General features: G+C 27.3%; 1 protein-coding gene across 2 annotated transcripts in view; it reads right to left on the reverse strand.

Moving 5' to 3' along the window:
• The window catches only part of LOC136071831 (cilia- and flagella-associated protein 54-like), a 128,072-nt gene that overhangs the window by 86,890 nt on the left and 20,437 nt on the right, over positions 1-20,745 (reverse strand). For both annotated transcript variants that reach the window (XM_065797279.1, XM_065797278.1), the window contains exons 10-15: positions 11,644-11,880; positions 6,984-7,066; positions 6,471-6,608; positions 6,065-6,178; positions 4,506-4,703; positions 4,078-4,195 (exon numbers count right to left, since the gene is read on the reverse strand). In XM_065797279.1, the coding sequence (XP_065653351.1) occupies positions 4,078-4,195; positions 4,506-4,703; positions 6,065-6,178; positions 6,471-6,608; positions 6,984-7,066; positions 11,644-11,880 (888 nt within the window). The remainder of the gene's footprint in view (positions 1-4,077; positions 4,196-4,505; positions 4,704-6,064; positions 6,179-6,470; positions 6,609-6,983; positions 7,067-11,643; positions 11,881-20,745) is intronic.

A 20,745-nucleotide genomic window follows, 5' to 3' on the forward strand; every position in this document is an offset into this window, starting at 1 on the left:
TAATAATTTTGCAGCAAAGTCCAACTTTACGGACTTTCTTGAAATGTTCTGCTTGTATTTAAAAAGTCCTTCCGGTGGTTTAAAAAAAGGAAAGGCAGCAATAAATGAAATGATTCAGATTAGGAGAATTATGGAGATGTTATGTCCAGACCCTCAACAAGCTTCATATCACCTTTTTTTTGGTTTAAAAAATTTCAAGAAGTGTGGTTTCAACGTGCAAAAAATAAAGGTTATGAGTCGGCAACAAAATGGTCATACTTGTTGTCGTTAACGCATTTTATGGATTTTATTTCGCGTTCAAAGCTAACTCCTATGTTAGGAAATGTTTTACCAATTGACTTGTTTATTTCAGCAGAATTAATTTGTTTGTGCCAAAAAGAAATTTCAAAATGGTGAAGTGCTCTTAAGCCTGAAGAGGCTGATCGAGAGTACGCTATTATGATCAAAGATACGGAAGACGTAATTACAAAGGAAGTGTTTTTTCAAGTGCAAAACAGTTCTTTCAATAATCAAATAATCGAAAAAACAATGCAAACTCTACAAATAACTACAAAATTTCAGAAAAACAATCAGATATTTAGGTGACGTAAGCATGGCGTTTGTGAAAATCATAATCTTGCAACTCAAATTCGATTCATCATGGTAACTTTAATAGGTTACATTTTTTTTTAACTTTGTGTGTGTAAATATTAGGCGTGTGTGTATTTATATCTATATTATGTTCCTGATAACTCGAACATTGGCTAACTTGAACTAATTTTTAGGTCCTTGGAGATTCGAGTTATCGGGAGTTTACTGTGTGTGTGTATATATATATATATATATATATATATATATATATATACACATTAATTTTTTATATTTTATTCATATTTTCAACATCAAAACCACATGTAGAAGATTGAAAAAGCAACATAACATATACATTACTAATACATTCATATTTATTTGTATTTAAATTAATAATATATTCATGGTCGATAAAATATAATATTTTGGTTTGCACAAAAGTTCGCATTTCACTAGTACGTACTTTGCATTTTGCCGACTTCCTTATATTCAACAAATATTAAAGAAATATAGGGAAGCACTTGCACCCTTGATCCGTATGCACCTTTAATCCTATAGTGTTATCTCCATTCTTATGAAACCTTTTAAAGAGGGCTGATAGCCAGCGTGTTATAATTTTTGAATAAATATTTTACAATGGAAACCTTACTTGCCTAAGTTGCAAATCAAGCTTTAGTATTATTAATGATTTGGATAATACTAAGATTAGTATTAGTTTATTCTATTAGTCATTATAGAATAAACTAATACATGGTTTTTAAAGTCATTAAAATGTGTTTTAAACTTTAGTATTTAATTGTTGTTTTTTTTATCATAAATATGTGTTTTTTATAATAAATAAAAACTATCACAAAAAAATTGCTGAAGTAATGTGTGTGCTTTTAAAATTTTTAAGCAAACGTCAACATTTGCATATGCAAAAATATAGAATATGTGACGTTTATTTTTCTTTTTATGAAAGCTTTTGAATGATTTATACATTATGTGTATAAATCATTCAAAAGCTTTCATCAAAAGCAAAACATGAACAATTATGTTTTTTGTTAACAAAATATCTTTTTTACTAAAAATTTTATAAAAAAGTCTTTATTGCTATGTTTTGCTTTTAAAATAAATATTTTAGGCTTTGATTTTTCCAAGACAAAAATATCATTAAGCGGCTTATAAAGTCATCATTAAATGTGTTTCTGAATTTTGAAATAAAAATAAAATGCAAACCCTAAAAATGATTATTTTTTAAAAAGATAATATTTTCCAGCTTCTTGATTTTAATTCGGGGCGTGATTTATCATTCACCAACAAAGGCAGAGGCTGATCTTGCCTTTTTTGGTGTTTGAGATAACTTTTAGACATGGAGTAAACTCCAAACATTTATATGGTTATGCTTACATTAAATAACGATGCTTTTTAAATGCTAAAATAAAATAAAATAAAAATAAACAAATATAATACCCAAATAAATTTAACCCCCTACCCCATATGTGAGGGCAATGAGTTTGAAAAGTACTTTTTATACTATTCTTAACTAAATTCAAATTCAACAATAAAATTGAAATTTCATGAAATCTTTTAGCATTCAAAAATTATAGCGAGATAAAAATTGTAACCCCCTCAAATTGAGGGGGATTCAAACTTTTTATGGACATAATTTTTGAAAGCTAAGAGATTATTGCATATAATTTGAAATTCATTGATGAATATGTTTTTAGTTGATAATAGAAAAAAAAGATTTTGGTAATGTGTTGCCCTCACATTTGAGGTAAGGGAAGGGGTGTTTTTTGGAGGGTGTTTTTTGTTAAGAAGTAATTGAAAAGCTAATTGAAATTAGGACTTTGTTATAGTTAAGATAAATCAATAACCTTTACACAATAGGACATAGTCTAGTTACTAAGTTCTGTACAATTACTTTAAAGTTATAAATAAATATTCTAATACTCGCCTTTGAAAAATATATAGCTTATCCCCAAGAGGTGTGTGTGTGTGTGTGTGTGGGGGGGGGGGAGGGTTGGGGGGGGGGAGGGGCTTACTACTTTGATTCTCCCCCTCAACACGCTCTTGATTGAAACCAAACTCAAATAGTAAAGGTAAGAAAGTAAAATGCCTTAAATTTTATTTTTCTTATATAAAACTAGTATTAAGATGCATGTATGTATGTAAGGATACGAAATGATCATTGAAAATTTATTTACATTTATTATAAACTTAAAATTGCTAAATTTGGAAAAACGCCCACAGAAGGATTTTCAAAAAGTTTTAAGTTTATAATAAATGTAAATTTATTTACATTTATTATAAACTTAAAATTTAATTTTGGAAAAACGCCCACAGAAGGATTTTCAAATAACATATTGGTTTGGTATAGATAGTAGTGTAATAATTTATTTTTTCAAAAAAAAGTATAAACAATTATAAAATGTATTTCTTTTACCCACAAAAAACCCATTCCGCGGGGTATTTTTACGATGGAGTTTAGATTTTATAAAAAGAGTTTGTTTTAGATTGAAGAAAAAAAAAGGAATTAAACCTAAACAATAAATTAGAAATAACAAACCTTTTCTATTCGTCTATTATCAAAAAATAAGTGAGTTCGGTAATGCAATCTGGGTAGCTTCAGTATTGCAGCAACTACTGTTTAAAACCCAAATTCCCCGCAAAAAAATTAATGTCAAAAGCAAAGTAAATGTTTTTTGGACATTCGAAATGGCATATATTACATCCATCAAGAAAAAAAAGTTTAAAAAAAATTTTATGTAACGCTTTTTTTCAAAATGAAAGTAGGAGATTGCACATTAATATATTAAAAAAGTTTACTTAAAATCGCCATGATGATATGAAAAACCTCAAAGTTTAGGTAAGTGGATTTTTTCCATGTATAGCTTGATCTAAAGGAAATGAATAAAAAAAACATATCTGAATCATTTTTTGATGATCCCCATGCATAAACCCTCTTTTTTAGACTTTTCGGTAACGCAACGCCTTTTTCTTAATGGGTCTTACCTGTAAAGCTTTTTTCTCAAAATTTTTTTACGTAACTAACATATCTTAAAAGTTTATATCTTCCTGATAAGAATTAAAAAAAAAAGAATTTTTAAATCGCAAGCAATGCGGGTAAATTCTAAAATTCTGTGTGCCGATGACAGCGTGACAATAACGAACATAGAACCACATACTGATGATGATAATAATGATGATGATGATGAGAATGATGATGATGATGAAGATGATGATGATGATGAAGATGATGATGATGATGATGATGATAATAATGATGATGATAATAATAATTATGATGATGAGGATGATAATGATGATCATGATGATGATGATGATGATGATGATGATGACGATGATGATGATGATGATGATGATGATGATGATGATGATGATGATGAGGATGATGATGATGATAAGGATGATAATAACAAACATGATATAATAAAAATATAACAATACACAATTATTAAATTGTTTAGTTAATTGAAAAAATCATTTAAATCAAATTAAAACCTTTTTTCGGTGTAAAGTAATCAATTAATGTTGCTATACATTGTTGCTTAAACATTAATTCTAGATGCAATGCTGCAACATTTCTTGCATTTAATTTTTCGTCTTCATCAAGTCTCACCTTAAAATATTAACCAAAATAGTATTATTTAACTAAATTAGTAGTATTTAAAATAAAATAGTAATTATTGTAAATTAATAAAAATATGCATTAAACCAACAATTTTTGAGCTATGGTAATCCTTATTTTTGAGTAATGACAATCCTTACTTTTTTCAAAAAAATTATAGAAGAATGAAAAAAAAAGTAAAAATATTTTTTGTTAGACGATTTTCATTCTAAGGAACTATTTGCTCAAAACCTCAGTTAATGTATGTACTGAAAACTTCACCATATATATTTTATATATTTTAATGTATTAAAATGTTTACATCTTTAACTTCGACAAATAACTTCATTGAATTCTTTGCAGTCTGAATAAATTTCAAAGCTGACAGAAGTAAATTATTGATAAAATCTAGGAAGCAGAGAGTATCCACTTTAACATTCAAGATAGAAGCAGCTTGTTTCATGATCTCAGGTGAGATTGAAAAAGGTACACTTTCACCAAACTTGGATTTTTCAACAAACTAAAAAAAAAGTTGAATAAGATTAAAAAATAACTTTTTAGTTAACATATATATTATTTATATTATTAGCAATAATAATAATTTTTATAATTATAGGTATTAAGACATGAATGTTTATAACATTTACATTATACATCTACATAGAACATTATACATCTACATAGAAATATATAGTTAAATATATATCATAAACACTATAGGCAAAAATAAATAGAGAGATTATAACAAAATAGTTAGAAAAATAATGTGATTCAACTTTGACAAAAGCCTCATTTTAAGAATAGCAACTAATGTTAAAAAATAACCTCACAAAACTGTCAATTGTTGTCAAGATTATATAAAAAAAATCATATCGAATATTTAGCTTTTTAGTTTTTCACACTATGATTGGTTTAACACAGTAAGATTTGCGGTGTTAACCAGCTAGCTTTTCACACTACAATTAGTTAAATGCAGTTAGATTTGCTATGCTAACTAGCAAGCCTTACAGTAAAGAACATTGAAATCTTTTATAGGTGACTTGCAGCTTATTAGTTGACTGTAATATAATTTACTTGTAAGCCAGCTTTGATAATGAACAACTTTTTACTTTAGTGTGCATATTATTTGCCTATCAATTTAAAGTGCAGTAAATCTAGGTACCTATTATGTACTTGAATAGGTAGGTGCAGTAGGTCTAAAGCAATAATTAGATAAATTCAGCAGTAAAGTCATTTCATAAGCTGGAAGTACATAATTTAAACCAACCACATCTCTGATAGTACAGGGCTCAACATGTTTATCCCTGAACTTTTTCATCAAAATTCTTATTTTTAAGCCTTAAACTATAACTTAAATACACAAATCTTGATATGCATATTGACATCACAAAAAAACACAAATCTAGATATGCATATTGACATCACAAAAAAACTAAAATCTTGGTATGCATATTGATGTCACAAAAAAACACAAATTTTGATATATTTTTTTTCTTAATTGTTAATTCGCCTTGCCAAGGTCGAGAAGGTCACTACAGTCAAGGAAGCTACTATATTGTGGTTACAACCCTCTCTTAACTCTATAACTCCAAAACACAAACCTTGATAAAAAGGGCTGCTGCGTGGAGAAACAACAACAACAACAACAATAACAACAACAACAACAACAACAACAAGCTATTTATTTTCCTTAAATCATTTTAAAATTTTAAATCACAAAAAAAGCTGAGTATTACTACCAGTAGCATAAAAGGGTATCTCTGAAAATTTCATATGAAAAATGAGCATCTTGCCACTGCGTAACAGTAAATTTAATTAATTTAATGCATGACATACTTTTTAATAAGCATAAATTTACTTGTCAAATAAATGAAAACCTACTTGTTCAATAAATATTGATACTGTTAATGTTGCTTCAATAAAAAAAGTCAAATTAACATTCTGAATACCAACTGCAACCATAACATGGTGGATTTTAATTAGCATTTCAAATATCTATTAATAAAATGAAACAATGATGATGATAATGATGATGGTGATGATAATGAAAACAATGATGACAATAATGATCATCACCATCGTAGTGACGCTGATGATCTTTATCATCATATCATCATCATCATCATCATCATCATCATCATCATCATCATCATCATCATCATCATCATCATCATCATCATCATCATCATTATCATTGTCATCACAATCATCATCATCACAACCATCATCATTATCATCATCATCATCATCATTATTACCATGTCTAATGAAATAAAACAACACATACCATCCAAAAACTTGTTTCTTTAAGTAAAGTGTGTATATGACCTTGAGATATTTCAGATGTAAAGTGGGGCTTGAATGCAGACCATATAAAAAGAACAATGTCAACCAGCATACTGTGGTATTTTAAAATAAATATATTCTAAAAAAAAAAAAAGAATACAGAAAAAGAACTAGTTTTATATATAGTTTTTAAAAAAACAAAGTTTTTTCAAGAGAATAATTTTTCCAAGTGCTGCCACTAATTAAGTTAAAAGTTAAAGAAAAAAACTTAAAAAAATAAAATTTTCACAAGTTAGATTTTAAGACAATATTTAGCATAAGATTCACAGTAAACACTTTACAGAATAGATATTTAGCATTTTACAGTAAAAATTTTACAGAATAGATATTTAGCATAGATTCTCAGTAAAATCTTTACAGAATAATTATTTAACATATGTTTACAGTAAATAATTTACAGAGAATAAAACTTTTTTGATTTGCCTTTTGATTAAAAATTTAAAAAAAAACCTACTGAACTTTCATTTGTAATAAAATCACTCATTAATTTTGAAACATTCAACAAATCTTTAACAGAGATTTTTTTGGCTTCATGCACTGAAACAAAAAGGTTACAATTTTTTTAGTTAAAATTGAAAAAACTTCAAGTTAAATAATTATTAAAATAAATTTAAAAAAATAATAGTAAACTAAATACAGGTATATTTTAAATTTTAAAGTTTTCAAAATTTCAAATTTCAAAAATTGTTTAAAAAAAAAAATTATTTGAATTCTTTTAAATTAAGATTCTTTTGAAGTAAAATTTTTTGAACTTTTGAAAAAAGTATATTGGCTAAAGTGCTGATTTTCTTTACAAAAAATTTAGAAATAATGTTTCGCCTAGAAAAAGTCTCCACTGTTAAAATTTAAAAATAAAAATAACTTATACTATAAAATAAAAATAACTTTACTATTTATGGAAAAAAGTCAATTGAATTTAACCAGCCAATCAAAATAAAAATGAGAAATTTCCAGAACTTAGTGGCCTCCTGAACCTTTCAGAGGTGAATCTAGAAAGGTAATTGCAAACAAACAAAATTTAAAAAATAAAAACTTTCTTTTTATACTTTATTTGCTAACTTAATTTGCTTGAAAAATTTATCTTGCCATAGCTGATTTAAGTGCAATAAATTTGTAGTGAACTTGAGTAAAACAAAATTTAAAATAGATTATATTATTCTAATATCTTTTAAATTTTAAAAGTTGATGCTGTTTTCAAAAAATGATTGTTTATTTTGTATTTATACAAAATATTGTATTTATACAAAAAATATGCTTATAAGCATATTTTTTGTTAAGTATCATGCTATATACAGCACTCAGAATTAGGGTCAGCATTTGGCATTGCTGACCTAACTGCCAACCTAAAAGTACCTGATGCCAACCTCTAAGAGTTTAAGGTTAGCAACAAATTGATGACCTCATTTTTCCTAATTCCGAGTGCTGTATATAATGTTGCTTGCAGCATTTGATTCGATTAGCCATGCGACTAACAAAATATAAATTTTCAAAACAAACTTTTTTTAATACTTTTAGTAACTGATAAAATAAAAAAGTTGAATTGGTTGAAAATTTATAAAAGTTTATAAAAACTGATTAATTTATGAAAAAAATTGAACTATTTTATGAAAAAAAATTTTTTCTAATAAAACTATCAAACAAAAAAATTTAAAAAAAAAGTAAAATGGGATATCGTATTTTTTCATAACTTATATAATAATACAATTATTATTATATAAGTTATGAAAAAATATGATATCCCCGAGTAGCAAACAATACTGGCACATTGTTTGCAGTATGTAAAGTATATAAACAAAATTGTGCCAATATTGTTTGCTACTCAGGATTATTCTTTTTTAATAATTAATAATATTATAGGTGTTACAAACACATATAATATACATGTGTTATTTTGTTACTGTTGTTGGTCTTTATTATTATTTCTATTTACAGAAACTTAAAGATTGTTAATAATATACGATTTAGAAAAACAACTAACATTTGTATATGTTAGTTTCTTAATGGATGCAAGGTCATCATTAAAGGTCCCAGTTAATCGATCATTATAGCATTATTTAATAGCTACCAAATTTTTTTTTTACCATCTTTACTTCCAACAAGGCTGCAAACAAGCACTATTAAAGTTGGAAGTTACAGGGAAGAGAAATGATGAAGTTTATAAAGCAAGATAACGATTAACAGGCAACTTAAAAGATTGCAAATTAAATGAATCAGGAAAACAAGATGAAGGAAGCAAATATTAAAAAACTGATGTTCAAGAAAAAAACTAGACGAATAAGAATTTTTGAACCACTTAAAAGTAGTCACAGTAAAAGTATGAGACTTAATTGAATTCTAGTAGATGGCACAAGAGAGATTTATAGAAAATAGAATCCGAAGTAAGAAAGTGTCGAGCACGATAAAGAGATGAACCTTGGCAGATGCTAATTTTGCAATGGATTTGATATATGGTTTCAAGAAAGATAGGAAGTAAGAGTTAATCCTAGAAAATGAAGGGTAGTTAACCTCTCAAGTACATTACCATTTATAAATATAGAACAATTTAGATTGTTGTGACAATGATTAGTTGAAAAAAATGATTAAAAAATTAGCTAAAATCTAGGGAGATTTAACAATTAGAGCATGTTGGCTTCTTATCAAGACAAGTATAAATGATAGTATCATCCGCGAACAATGCCACCTTAATATGTGAGAATATCTGGAAGATCGTTAATGTAAATTAAAAAGAGTATAGTACCAAGGATAGAACCTTGAGGAACCCCAGAAATTACAGAATAAAAAGAAGAGTTCTGTCCATTGTGGACAACTTTAATAGTATGATTGGTAAGAAAGGATTCAATAATTTTAAAGATGTTTCCTGAAACACCGTAAAAAGAAAGCTTATGGAGAAGACCAGCATGCCAAACTTTATCAAAAGCTTTAGAAATGTCCAGAGCAATAGCCTTAACCTCTCCACATCTATTTTATGCACAATAAAATCTATCGGTTACTACTGTTAGCAAATCAGCTGTAGATGGAGAAGATTGAAATCCATATTGATGATCAGAAAGTTATTAGCTTCAAGATGAAAGGTTAAGTGTTTGTTAATTAAGGACTCAAAAACCTTGCTTATGATAGGAAGAAGACTAATGGGGATAGCAGATGTTGTTATCCCAATTTTTAGAAAACTAAAAAAAGGGATAACAGATGTTGCTTGTTTTCCAACAGGCTGGAAAACAAGACTTAGATAGGCACTTGTTAAATAGTTTTACAAGTATAGACAATAGCTCCGGAGAAAACCTCTGCAAGACTGTAACAGGTATATCGTTCGGACCACAAGCTGTAGAAGAGTCTAAGAAGGAAATCAATTTAGATACAGAAGCTGAAGTGATACGAATGTCAAGCAATGAATCAACCTGTTTGTCGGCTATATCAGGTAGACTGCAACTAGTGGAATCAAGAGATGATATTGATGAAAAGTTCTTAGCAAACAATTCAGCTTTGTCTTTAGGAGAGGTGACAAAATCTTAACCATTGGTTAAGATAGGTGGAACAACAGATTTGCCCTTATCATAGATACTGTTAAAGATTCTCTTGAAGTAACGAGGCTTATTTTCGAGATGAAGTAAGAGATTTCGTGACCTGAAAATACCAGTCTATGTAAGACTTTTTTTGATTTGGTCAGGTTATCCTGCTACCCCATTTTTACAACTTAATTGACTTTCAGTCAGCCTTCTTCAAGCTTAAGGCAACAAAAATGAATCGTAGCAACAGCAGACAGGATGTATCGTAAGTAATGTATGGACATTATTAAAGTGATAAACAAACATTTAATAAGGTGAAATGACAAAAGAAAAAAGGTGCCACTTGCAACTACCCAGTGTAATACTATTGTTACCTACAAAATATTTATAATTATACTGATATTATCATACAAAGCATTGTTGTTGCTGGACTATAAGACCCTCATTTTAGTAAAGATGTGCTTGAATGGGTCTTTTATGATACACCTTCAATCACAGATATCATTGTTTTTATTGAGGGGTATTTTAATAACTTAAATAAGTATTTTAATAAAATGGTTTTAGTAAACAGCAGCAATTGTATCAGAAAAAAAAGCAAAACACATTGCAATAAAGAGACTAATAGTCTGATTAATAAGTCTGATAATAGTGTGATTGCTCAAAGTCTTATAGTTTTTTTACAGAATCATCAAAAGAAGGGAACAGACAACTTGTAAAATAAATTGTGTCTACGCTGTTAGATAAATAAGATAAATAACTGAATCAATGATATGAAATTGAATGCAACTAAAGATGCTGAGGCCTACAGACTGTTGTTAAAATTAAGCCCAATTTAGAGTTCACAGCAAGCACCGAATCAAAAACAACCACAAATGAAATCCAATGTGAAGAGGCACTCCAAAATAACATTACATATATACCCGCCAAGGATGAGCCATTGCTCAATCACTTAACTATCCTACATTAACAACTGATGTATATATATATATATATATATATATATATATATATATATATATATATATATATATATTGTTAAATTAAGGATATAAAATATATGATCTGGAGCACTAACTAATATTTGTTTAAGCTATATAATTAATAAATAATTATTACTATAAGTAAAGTAAAAAAAAGCTCTGATTTACAAAAGAGAAAACCTTTTTATTACTGCAAATACTCTTGTGTTACCTAATTAGATAACAGGACTTTTACACCTCAAGCATTATAGATTTATCACAGAAACATATATTTTGTTCTTGACATATGTTTTTTTCTAAACCTCTGATAAAAATTTAATACAGTTTTTAATGCTACAACAGTCTTAAACAAACAAAACATATTTTTAAATTTGCAACTTGTTAGTGCATAACAAATGCAGTAGAAAAATAACAAATATGATACAATAACAATAAACTAACATAATACATTGTAAGAATAAAAAAATAGCATAACCAATTTATTTAATCTTTCATTTTTAAATTTTTTTTTTTTTTAATTAAAAAAATTTTTTCTTTAATTTTTCATTTTATTTCTTAAAAAAAAAGTTTTTATGAAGTATTTTATTGAATAAAATTTATTAAATGTGTTTTATTTATTTTTACTACTTACTGGATTTTTCTTTCTTTATCTTTAAGTCTGTTCTAATTTGATAAGATGGAACCATTATTGAAAAAGCAGATAAAATCTGCAAAATTTGCCGTTCAAGAACATAGTCACTTTTATTATTATACTTTTCTAGTTCTTGTAAAACTTGAAAGATTAGGTTCTCAAAAATCTCCCATTTTTCATGCATAAATGCAAGTATTAAAAACTTTGTTAATGAAGACAATGTTATCAAATCAGATTCTAGAAATAATATCACAAAAATCTCTTTTATAATCAAAAACAAGTATTATACATTATTTATAATCAAAAACATTTATTTAAGTATTATATAAACAAGCGTATATATAACAAGTAGGTAAAAAAAAGATCAGACAAGCAACTAAAAAAGAAAACAGTTATTTCAAATGTTTGTAATAAACCAAAATCTATCAAAAACACATCTATCTGTCAAATTTTTATAATAAAAAATAATAAATAATAAAATTAAGTTAGATAAAGAACAGTCAAGAGTCTCAAGCCATAAAGTATTGCAATCCAGACAAAATTCAATTATGATAAATGCAAGGTCATTCATATTGGCAAAAAAAAAATCCTCAATCCACTTATGTAATGCATGATTCAGATACATATCAACATCATATTTTGACAGTAACTGATTTTGAACATGATCTTGGTGTCATAATTCAATCAATTCTAAAATGGGAATTGCAAATTAATGCAGCAATTCGAAAAGCTAATTCAACCCTGGGTTTAATTCATCATTCACTTTTAAAAACTGTTATATACAATTAAAAAAAAAAATGTTATATACAATTTTTTAACCATATAAATATGGTTAAAAAATTGTATATAACATTTGTGCGTCCACATCTTGAGTATGCTGTACAAATTTGGTGTCCCTATCTAAAACAAAAAATTGAAAAAATTCAATGTAGAGCAACCAAACTCATACTATCACTTAAAAAATCTTCTTACAAAAAACAAACAAAAATGATGCATTTGACAACATTACAAAAATGTAGGTTGCAAGGTGATTAAATCCAACAATATAAAATTAAGCACAATCTAGATATTATTAAATGGATTCACAAAAATAAAAGTTTCAAGTTTTCTAACCCAACCAAACTCAGCACCAATACACTTTGAGTAAATCTTTTTGTAAAAGCAAGTATAGATTTAATTTCTTCTTCAATAGAGTAACTAATCCAAGGAAAAACTTGACAGATGAGATCATAGAAGCTGACTCAGTTGATCAATTCAAGAACTACCTTTGTGTAGAGGAGACAAATTGTGTAGCGATAAGAAACTATAATTTTTTAAAAACTAATAATAGCTGTTACAGTGCAACATCTTTTGTTATTGTATTCCACATCTGTTCTCAGTTGTAATGGTTCTGACTTATTATTATTATATTAAAATCTACTTTCGTTAAGCACGTCTTCACTTAATTACCATTCTTTTTGTTTTTTATCAGTCTCCTTCTCCAGACAGCCTTTTCCAGACTGTCAACTCTTTTTAATGTTGTTTCTGATCAAACTGAATAAGCTTTTTCTCTCAGCCAATATTGTTGTTAACAGTCACTTCATTGCTTACAATGCTGAATGGCATGGTGTAGTACCACTAACCCCACTAATGCTCTCAATTTATTTTGATCATAATTTTTTCTTTCTCATTCTCTAACTCAAATAGTTAACTTTGTGACTAGTTTTTTAAACAACCATAGTCACTAACCTTCATTCCTTGATTTATATCTTGTCTCTGATCCTAGCTCGTTTCTTTTTGTTCTCTTTTAAATAGTTTAGATCATACTATACTCTTACTAAAACTTTTATCTCATACTCCTTCTACACTATACTCCTTCTAGTACATACTCGTCATGTCTCATACTTCCTTCTTCGTACTCCTTCTACATCAGGTTTATCCTGTAATTGCACTTCTTATTACTACCTTAAGACTGACTGAGATTTTTTTCTTGATTTTCTATGTAATGGTTCTTGGGCTAATGTCCTTAGTTCCCCTACTGAATATTGCACCTCCTTAATAATCTCCTGAATTAAGGCAGTCATAGAGACTTCTATTTTTTTCGATGAGTTTAAAGCCTTACTCTACTCCATGCTTTTTTTCTGTCTTATGCAGCTGCTACTTTCCGAAAAAATTTTCTCTCTAGAAAACAAATGTCATTTCACAATTGCAACAAATTGATCCAAAAACATATTGTCTAACTTTAAAACCTTACTTTAAAAAATTACTTTTAAATTACTTAATTTTGTTTATCTTACATGTTCCGTTTGAGAGATTTTCGAAAAATCTTTAAAAGTATTATTAACAAAGAGAAGTCTAACACTTCATCACTAATACCTCTCATACTGATGGGTCTGATTCATCATTAATATCTCTCTTCATCACTAATATCTCTTATACATGGGTCTGATTCCAAAACTTTATCACTAATATCTCTCATACTGATGGGTATGATAATATTGCCTCTCCCAAAGATAAAGCAGATATTTGCAAAGAAATTTTTATTTAAATTGTCTCTTGGATTATATTCTAAAGAAATAGATAATTTTTATCTAAATTATCTCTTGGATTATATTCTAAAGAAATAGATAATTCCATTGCCAGACATACAAATCTTGTAGTTCCAACAACATTCATATTGTAGACTTACAAAAGTTATTTCCAAAATTCTTTTTGATACTCTTTAAACTAATAAATGTTCATGACACAAGCATAAAAAAGTCAAGTGAGGCAGACAAATCAGACTCAGATAATTCAAGTTTAAAAACTGGTAAATAGATGGGGTAGCCTTGGCAAATCTAACAATAGAGGCTGACAGATATGGCTTTTCAAATTATATTGCAGCCTCTTTGTCACAGTTGTATTGGTGGATTTTGGTATTGTGACTAATGCAGACCAAATTAAAGTAATTGATCAAATTAAATTAAGAAGACAGAGAGAACAAAGTTAAGAAAACAGTTTCATGAAAATGATAATACATGTACTAAAAAAATTACTTCACTGTATTTTGATAGTTTAATTAGTGGTACATGAACCAGGGACAGAAAAAAATAAATGGTGTATGGATATTAAGGAAAAAGAGCATTACAAGTTGGTTGTAGAACCTGGAAATATCAATGACATGTTTAACTAAAACCTGGCAAAAGCAAAGACAATGCAGATTTCATATTGTATCATAATTTATACACAAATTCTAAAGGATGAGTAATACAGAACTGTAATGTAAACACAAATTCTAAAGGATGAGTAATACAGAACTTGGAGAAAGGATTAGACCATCTGCTACAATTGTTTATTTGCCATTTGCTCACTAATGAGCTACCATTATTGGGTTTGTTTAAACAACTCTATGTACCAATATCCGGCAGAAGTTTGTTTACAGGGCCAAATGGTAAAGCTACCCAGATGCGTAAAATATTGAGTGTTGTAAAATTTTAAACTATTATAAATGGAAACTGATTACCTATACTATCAAAAGAATCACTTTTCAATCTTAGTAAAGATCAGCATAGATATTATTCTAGCCATAAGAATAGGAAACATGACTGAAGGTTTTTTCAGGATGAAACCTGGACCTATAAACTAAAGTAGATGGTTAACTCTACCTAAATGAGTTTGCAGACTTAATGTATTCATAATTAAATGAAACAAAAACCTAAAGTTAATAACTCAATTCATTGTTCTTTACTACGGTTAATTTACTGTTAAGTTTGAAACCCTCTGCTCTAATGGATCAAAACATGAAACACTTACCTAAACTTCATTGGTTGTTGGTATTGTTAAACATTACATTAAACATAATGTATACTTTGTTCACCCTGAAAACATTCTTTTGCTAATGATGACTAACCTCAAAAAAAAACGAGCATGTTAAAACAACAGAGCTTGTTCTCAAATTAAGAAACCAACTCTCTAAGACCTTAAACTTAGACAATATCAGATACCAGAAACCAACTGAAATGCTAATGACTGGGATGATCTAATTACTTAGAATATTTTTCAAATTACAAAACCACCACTTACATCACATTTAAGATATCTACAGATCCAAGCAAACAGATTCACTTAACCGTCATTGTACCTCTTACAACCAATGCTTACCCAAACCACATGCAAATTATTGAATGCTATGTTAAACTTGTGACAATGCTGCAAAATTGGAACAGAAGCATGAGATGAGTTACACAAGCAAGTATTATGTCAAAAATAATGAATCCTTGGATATATATAAATATATATATATATATAAATATATATACATATGTATATATATATATACATATATATATATATATATACATATATATATATATATATATACATATATATATATATATATATATATATATATATATATATATATATATATATATATATATATATATATATATATATATATATATATATATATATATATGTATATATATATATATATATATATACAGCGGTGGCCAAAAATTAAAGACCACTCTTTTTTTTTTCAAAATTTATTTTTGACCTTAGTATAATTTTATTTTGGAAAAAGGTATCAAAAAAAAAAAAACATTTTTAGAAAGAATTTTTATTGTATTTTATATTTATTATAAAAGCATTTATAACTTTTTTACAAAATAATGTTAAAAAATTTAAAAACTGACTAGTAAAAAATATAAATGGGAAAAAAATTGGACAAAATTTAAGGACTAGTTTCAAAAATATTTCAATAAGCAATAAAAAAATAATTTAGAAACGTGTTGTTCCTCCATTTGTTTTCAAGCACTCTTGTACTCGTTCTGGCATTGAATTCATTAAAGTTTTGATTACTTCATCAGAAACATTTTTCAAATGATGAGAGGCACATTTTTCAAATGATTTCAAATCTTCCAAATTGTAAAGTTGTTCTTTACCAAGCTTGTGATCAAGCCACGACCATAAATTCTCTATTGGATTCAAGTCTGGACTATTGGCAGGCCATGGAAGCACTTGAATTTTATTAAAATTGAACCAATCGCTAACAACATGCGCTTTATGGCACGACGCATTTTCTTGCTGGAAAATAAATCCATCTTGCAACTGCCATTAATCAATGCTAGGAATAAGCAAGTTTTCCAAAATTTCGATGTACCTTTCTTTGTTGAGTCTACCATCAAATAAATGAAAAACGCCAACTCCACAGGCACCCATACAGGCCCAAATGCCTATTGAACCACTGCCTTGTTTTGTTCGTTTCAAAATGCATGATTCATCGAACCGTTCGCTTGGAAGTCTACGCAACATTACGCAACCTTTTCTGTTGTCTACCTCAACGTTCATTTCATCACTAAAGACCACACAGCTCCACTGATCTGTTAACCAATTTTTATGTAGTTTGCACCACTCTTTCCTGGCAAATTTTTGTTTTTTATTTAAGCGTGGTTTTTTTGCAGCAGCACACCATAAATAACTTAAATTGTGGAGGACCCTTCGCACAGTTCTAGGGCTTGCTTTCAGACCATTTGACAGTTTCCATTTTGTAGACAAGTCTGTAGATGATGCTTGTCTGTTTTCTTTCATTAATCTCACTAACGAGCGAACATCACGGTCATTTCAAATTTTATTGCGTCCAGTCCTATGACGATCAATAATTGACCGGGTCTCTTTGTATCGTTGAATTATGTTAATAATGCAAGAGTTCTGAGCTTTTCTGCTATTTGTCTGATGCTATAGCCTTCTTCTTTTAATACAAGAGCTGCGTATCTGTCTTTTTCTTCGATCTTTGCACGCATTTTTGCAATATTTTTATATCCTTATTGCAATTCAAAAAATAAATGTTTATTTGATATCGAAACTCAGGTTTCGACATTTTATTTTATAGCCAACGTAATAAGCAATTAAGACAGTTAAAAAAAATAATGGATTATTATTTTTAATAAGTGCAAATTAAAGATTTGAAAGTGGTCGTTAAATTTTGTCCAATTTATTTAAAGAAGATTTATAAGTACTCATCAGTTTTTTAATAAGTTAAACGCTATTTAATTAGAATTAGATTTAAAAAATTATACAACTTTAATCTGTATGTTTTAATTAACAAGATATTAAAAAAAAAAATTTAATATGTCAATTAGAATCTTCTTAATTTTAATTTAAAGATTAAGAAACCAACTAAAAAATGAGAGGTCTTTAATTTTTGGCCTCCGCTGTATATATATATATATATATATATATGTATATATATATAGATACATATTTATATATATATATATATATATATATATATATATATATATATATATATATATATATATATATATATATATATATATATATGTATATATATGTATATATGTGTATAAATATATGCATATAATATACATATATGGGCAATTACACAAGAGTGGCGATAGTAACATTATTAAAAATGAACCAAAAATGGCAATGACTTGAAACTTTCCAGAAATGTGAAATACTATAATATAGTTTAGTATGTAAAAGTTACAGCATTAAAGACTTCAACTTTTTTCAAAAATCAACTCTAAGTAGTGTGATGGTCGTAACGCTTGCTTTTTACCTCTTCTGAACAAAACAACTTTGTCAGACTTAATGCAGTGAACAGCATGGTAAAAAAAAAAATCCTTTGGTGTGTGTATTTAGCACATGATGTTATTATATGCATATTTTTATAGCTTTTACTTGAAGTTTTACAAGCATTTTTGTGTTTTTTTACGGTCGTAACCATGATAATTGTAACAAAAAATCCAATTCTTAAAAACAAGAAATATAAACACACAATCAATGATGTAATAAAAAAAGTATAAATAATTATTAACAACAATATATATTATGTTAAAAAAATGAAATATAATATTATCAAAGTTTTCAATTATGGATATACAATACGATTTTTAAAGCAACACAACAGAACTGTAAATTAGCGGCAAAACACGCTTATTCGACCCTTTCAAGTTTAAAATCATGCTATGGTATGATAAAATGATTTTTTTAATAACTTTTTTGCATTAAAATTTTTAAAAAAATTAAAAAAAAGAGCTTTGGAGTTAAGTATATGTTTTCATAACTTTTTTGCTTTTTTTTTTTCCTCTTTCTCGCAGAATTGCGCATATATATATATATATATATATATATATATATATATATATATATATATATATATATATATATATATATATATATATATATATATATATATACTTTGTTTTTTTCTTCAAGGGAATAGAATTTCCATTTATTTAACCATAAAACATGAAAAATTTATAATAATATATTATAAACTCACATAAATAAGGTTAGGTGTCACTCATATAGTTAAATACTAGTCAATGGAGTGACACCTAAAAAAAAACTACAAAAAAAAAAAAATAATAAAACAGAAAGAATTTAAAATAAAATAAAAAAAAAAAAGGAAAGAAAAGAAAGCACTAATATATCTTACTAAAAAATTAGTAAGATATATTTAATTAAATTTTTTTTTTTTTTTTCATAATTCACCTCTCCAAGGCCAAGAAGGCCACTACAGATGAGAAGGCTACTTGTAACAAACCTTCATGCACCGTGACCCTTGATTACTTGCTAGGTTGCATATATTAGTGAAATTTTTTTTCTAAAAGTATATCAACCTGGGTCTTAAAAGAACCAGAGTTTTATAAAAACTTTACAAATTTTTAAATTAAAAAAATAGTGAAAAGTAATAAACAAAATACAATATATATGTGGTATACTATTGTGGTGGTATACTATTGCAGTGGTATGCTATTGTAATGGTATACTATTGTAGTGGTATACTATTGTAGAATATAGCAGAAGATGGAATAGTATACCAACTGAAGTCATTCAATCTATTATAGTAAACAGATTCAAACCAAATTTGCAATCGGTCGTCTTAGAAACAACAACAAACAAGAAGAAAATCAAAAAAGCCTATTAATGCTTTATTAATTAGAAACTGAGTTAACTTATTCGTTAACTAGAAACCTTGGTGTTTTAATTTCCAATGACCTAAAGCAAAATTTCCAAACATCTATTGCTGCAGCAAAGGTTAACAAAATGCTTGGTATCCTAAAACACAGCTTCATAAGCAGAGATGCAAAATTCTGGAAAAAGCTATATACAACTTATATAAATCCACTTTTAGAATTTTCCATTACGGCTTGGAGTCCTTATTTAGAAAAGGACATTTCTGTAATTGAAAGCATTCAACAGCATGTTACAAAAGTACCACAAGAAATAAAGCCTTTTGATTATACATCAAGATGAATCAAACTTGGTCTTACTTCTCTATGTGAATGAAGAAAACAATTGGACTTATTCAAAAAATTTAAACTAGAGAATAAAATCGAGTTTGTTAAATGGTTTATCAATCCAATTAACATTCCCCCATCCATGGATTTCGCATCCGGTACCATCGTGAAATCAACAAAAACTGTCAAGTCCGATATAACTTTTATAACAACCGTGTAGCAAATGCATGGAATGCTTCGCCAGACAATGTAGTAAATACTAGCTCAGTGAAAAAGTTCAAAATTGTTACAATAGCACATCATTTTCCGTGGCTGCTTCAATGCTGCTATACAAACTAGCTTTGCTAGTTAATGATGAACTTATGGTTCATGTATTGTTCTGTGTAACTTATTGATAATAATAATAATAATAATAAAATTAATATATACCAGCTTTCATAGATATTGCCTGGCGCTTTATCTTAACAGCATTAACTATTATTTTTACTATAAAATTTTAGTGAACTATTTTTATTTATAATTATTATTACTTCTGAAATCTTTATAAAGTTCTGGTTTTATTTTAATTCAGGATTAAGATTTTAAATACCTAGATTTTGAAAATCTCTATTAAAATTCTTAGATTTCAAAAATCCAAATTTTACTGAATAAAAAAATCGAAAAAATATTATCTAAAAAAATTAATTGTTATTAATTAAAAAATATTTTACAACTATTTTTAATTAATTACAAGTATTTTTAAATAAAATAAATTTATATTCTAAAATTATAATTTTGAATATAAACATTATTTTTAAAACTAGCATATTACTTTGCTTCTTTTGAGACCCAGATTAACATTAAAAAAAAATCACTCATGTTAGGACCCATC

This window comes from Hydra vulgaris, chromosome 05 (genome assembly GCF_038396675.1).
Source record: "Hydra vulgaris chromosome 05, alternate assembly HydraT2T_AEP".
NCBI classification, from domain to species: domain Eukaryota; kingdom Metazoa; phylum Cnidaria; class Hydrozoa; order Anthoathecata; family Hydridae; genus Hydra; species Hydra vulgaris.